Source organism: Limulus polyphemus, unplaced genomic scaffold (assembly GCF_000517525.1).
Source record: "Limulus polyphemus unplaced genomic scaffold, Limulus_polyphemus-2.1.2 Scaffold6870, whole genome shotgun sequence".
NCBI lineage: Eukaryota > Metazoa > Arthropoda > Merostomata > Xiphosura > Limulidae > Limulus > Limulus polyphemus.
In genome coordinates, this window is record NW_013672480.1 from 1 (window position 1) to 3,118 (window position 3,118).

At 33.4% G+C, this 3,118-nt stretch overlaps 1 protein-coding gene across 4 annotated transcripts in view; it reads right to left on the reverse strand.

Moving 5' to 3' along the window:
• Positions 1-1,353: 1,353 nt before the first annotated feature.
• LOC106474142 (vegetative cell wall protein gp1-like) overlaps positions 1,354-3,118 on the reverse strand; it is a 29,967-nt gene continuing 28,202 nt past the window's right edge. For all 4 annotated transcript variants that reach the window (XM_022402505.1, XM_022402506.1, XM_013934831.2 and 1 more), the window contains one exon: positions 1,354-3,118. In XM_022402505.1, the coding sequence (XP_022258213.1) occupies positions 3,031-3,118 (88 nt within the window). In that variant the 3' untranslated portion in view covers positions 1,354-3,030.

Here is a 3,118-nt window from a genome sequence, read left to right on the forward strand (position 1 = left end):
AATTATATTATGTGTAATTATGGGTAATTTGTTGGTAGAACAGGTACAAATTGTAGATATCTACCATTCTACCAAATAAACAAAATTAAAATAATGGACTATCATCTGTCTGGGTAAATTATATTATGTGTAATTATGGGTAATTTGTTGGTAGAACAGGTACAAATTGTAGATATCTACCATTCTACCAAATAAACAAAATTAAAATAATGGACTATCATCTGTCTGGGTAAATTATATTATGGGTAATTATGGGTAAATTGTTGGTAGAACAGATACAAATTGTAGATATCTACCATTCTAAAAACAAACTATGTGCTTGTAGAGAACCATATGTCTTATTTGACATGACATCAATAAACTTATGCTGATTTCAAGTACATACTTAAACATAAATTGAAAAGGAAATTACATTGTTTTTTTTAATTAGCAGGTTTCAACATCTTGTTTCAACCACACTATTCCCAACCTTTTTAATGAAATATTTTTTCCTGTAACTTCGTGTTTTAATTTTAACAGAAATGTAAAATTATTTAAAATAAAATGTTAGTGTAGTTTAGCTGATATTTGATAGTGTTCATAACCTAGGATGTTTAAAACATTTAAAAAGTGTTTTTCTTTATTTTGCGTAGTTTTAAATGATTTGTTCAAAATGGATATGATTTACTTTATTGATTTTAACTACTTGATTGGTCTACTTTTCTAATGTATGAATATTTGTAGTAAGTTTCATCTTCGTAGGTTAAGTATTTAACGTTATGTTTAATTTAATGGTTAAATTAACTAGCAGAAATAGCCGCCCTCTGGGCAGGTATAACTGCTAGTTCCTTCGGAAGGCTATTAGGCCAGCGGCCTTTTCTGGAATTGTCTGACAGTTCTACAACAATGTACTCATACTTGACATTCAATAATGTTCACCATCCATGAGATAAGGGATTTTAGTTTAAAAATGAGCTATCATCATAGCATTACATCACAGAGTATATTTTATTGAAGTATTTCTACGTAGACGCAGTTATTTATCAATGAAAGTACCTTACTTTCTTGTTGCAACAATCGTGAGATTTTCACTAAAGAAAAACAAATATTTTTTTTTAAGTTTGTTTTTGATTGTTTTATATTTGGAATTAACTCCTTTTCGTTTGTAATTTTTATTCGTTAAACCTGAAACATATGATTTTTGTGGAAATTTCAATTGATTTATTTATTGCTCAGCTATAAAAGTACTGTCTAGTTATAAAAATATTACCCAGTTATGATTATTGATGATCGATGCGGTAGTTTCCGAGATCCGAGTTTTGGACTTATATATACATCGCAAGCTACATTATAATAAGATACAAATACGTGGTATACAGTTATAAAATAGCATTTATTTCGTTGTAATATACATATGTAAACTTAGTATAAATTTTGGGTTAAAAAATAACATCTTGCAACAAGAAAATTTCAACAATACAAATATTAATTCATCAAATGGTTGAATAGTAACCGTATTTAAACAATATTATCATTTTATAATTATTTGGATTAAACTATACTTTGATCACAGCTTATTTCATAATGTCAAACGTCACTCTCAACCAACTATTCACAACTTTCCCGAGTTCAATCGAAGAGGGATAGACACACTAACAACTGTTTTAATACTTACTTTTCACCAGTAATAAAAATTATTTTTACCAGTAATATGGGGGTGATAAAACTAATGAAAACCGACTTCATGTAATGGTTACAAACGTTTTAAATGAGTGTGATAGGCTTAAAGTTACATTTTCTGTGAGACAATGTTTGCTTTATTCGTTTCTTTGCTTATACTTTTAAGCTCTTTCTTGGTATCACACTTTTTATGTTCTGAAGTAATTCTGCCCAATAGCATACTAAAAAAAATATATGAAAGGATAAGTAACTAAAAAATAATAATAATGTGTTGGAAAAGTGTGTGGAACTATAATGTAGGCTTACAAAATGAATGGCCTGTTGTTGGGCGGCTGAGGATTGAAAGGAATATCCAAGTAGATTGCATGGCTTCCTGCTTCTGGTGGGGGAGTAAATAATTTCGGTTCATTGTTAAAAGGCACTCTTGGAAAAGTAACTCGGTTTTGCTTTAGAAGTTCCTGAAACCGTTTTAATTTGTTAGATCTTTGGAATTCAGGAAAGTGCTTCGGAAAGGGAATATTTTCGGGGGGATATTTGGAAAACCTTGAAAAGTGGTTTGGCTGGAAACGAAAATTTTCTTCGCCATTGTCATGTGCAGCCATCAATAATGAAGACTCTACGTTACCCCCTTGTTGTTGTAATGAGATTTGTCTCTGTGGATTGGGTTCCTTTAGATAAGGAAATGGCTTTGAGGGTTCGTATCCGTTATCATCAAATAAAAATGGTACTGGCACTCGATTTTGCCCCTCAAATGGTATATAGGCAGACTCTTCAGGATATTCATTTGCAAATGGTACTATACTTGGTTCAACACCCTGTTCTATAGGGAATGGGAGTGGAACATTTTGCTGTTCAACGAAACTTGGAAGAGGAAACTGCTGGCGTATTGGCTGAAAGTTTAAGCCTGTTGACTGAGGCATTGATCTAGGTTCATCAACAATGTTATCAGCAACAAACTCTGAGTCATCCATTACAGGGAATGGAGCTTGAAAGTACTCAGGCTGAGGAGGTAGTAGTGGGGGTCCCACAACACGAGGTGTTCGCTCTATAATTGTTGGAGATGGTCTATGGACAACAGTGGAATCTTCCATTTCAGAATCCATTGGTAATAACTCCAAACCCGTTTGAGGTGGAAAACGAGGGTTAGGTATAGTAATTCTAAATGAAGCTGGGTGGAGCATAGGACCAGAAACTTCAGGATATGAAGAAACTGGCAATGGAGCATGCATGGGATGTAATAAAAACATAATTCTTTCTAAAGGTGGTACTGGCCAACGAATAGCTGGACTGGGTGGTAGTAGGGGAGCTTCTGTGTATGGCAAAGGGGCCATTGGCGGTTGTAGTGGATCGTTTGGAAGTGGCAGTGGAATATTATGAGATGGGTAAGGAGGATTTTTGAGGTGGCAAAAAGGGCATTGGAGATGGGAATGGAGCATCTTGAAATTTCATAAAGGTCGTT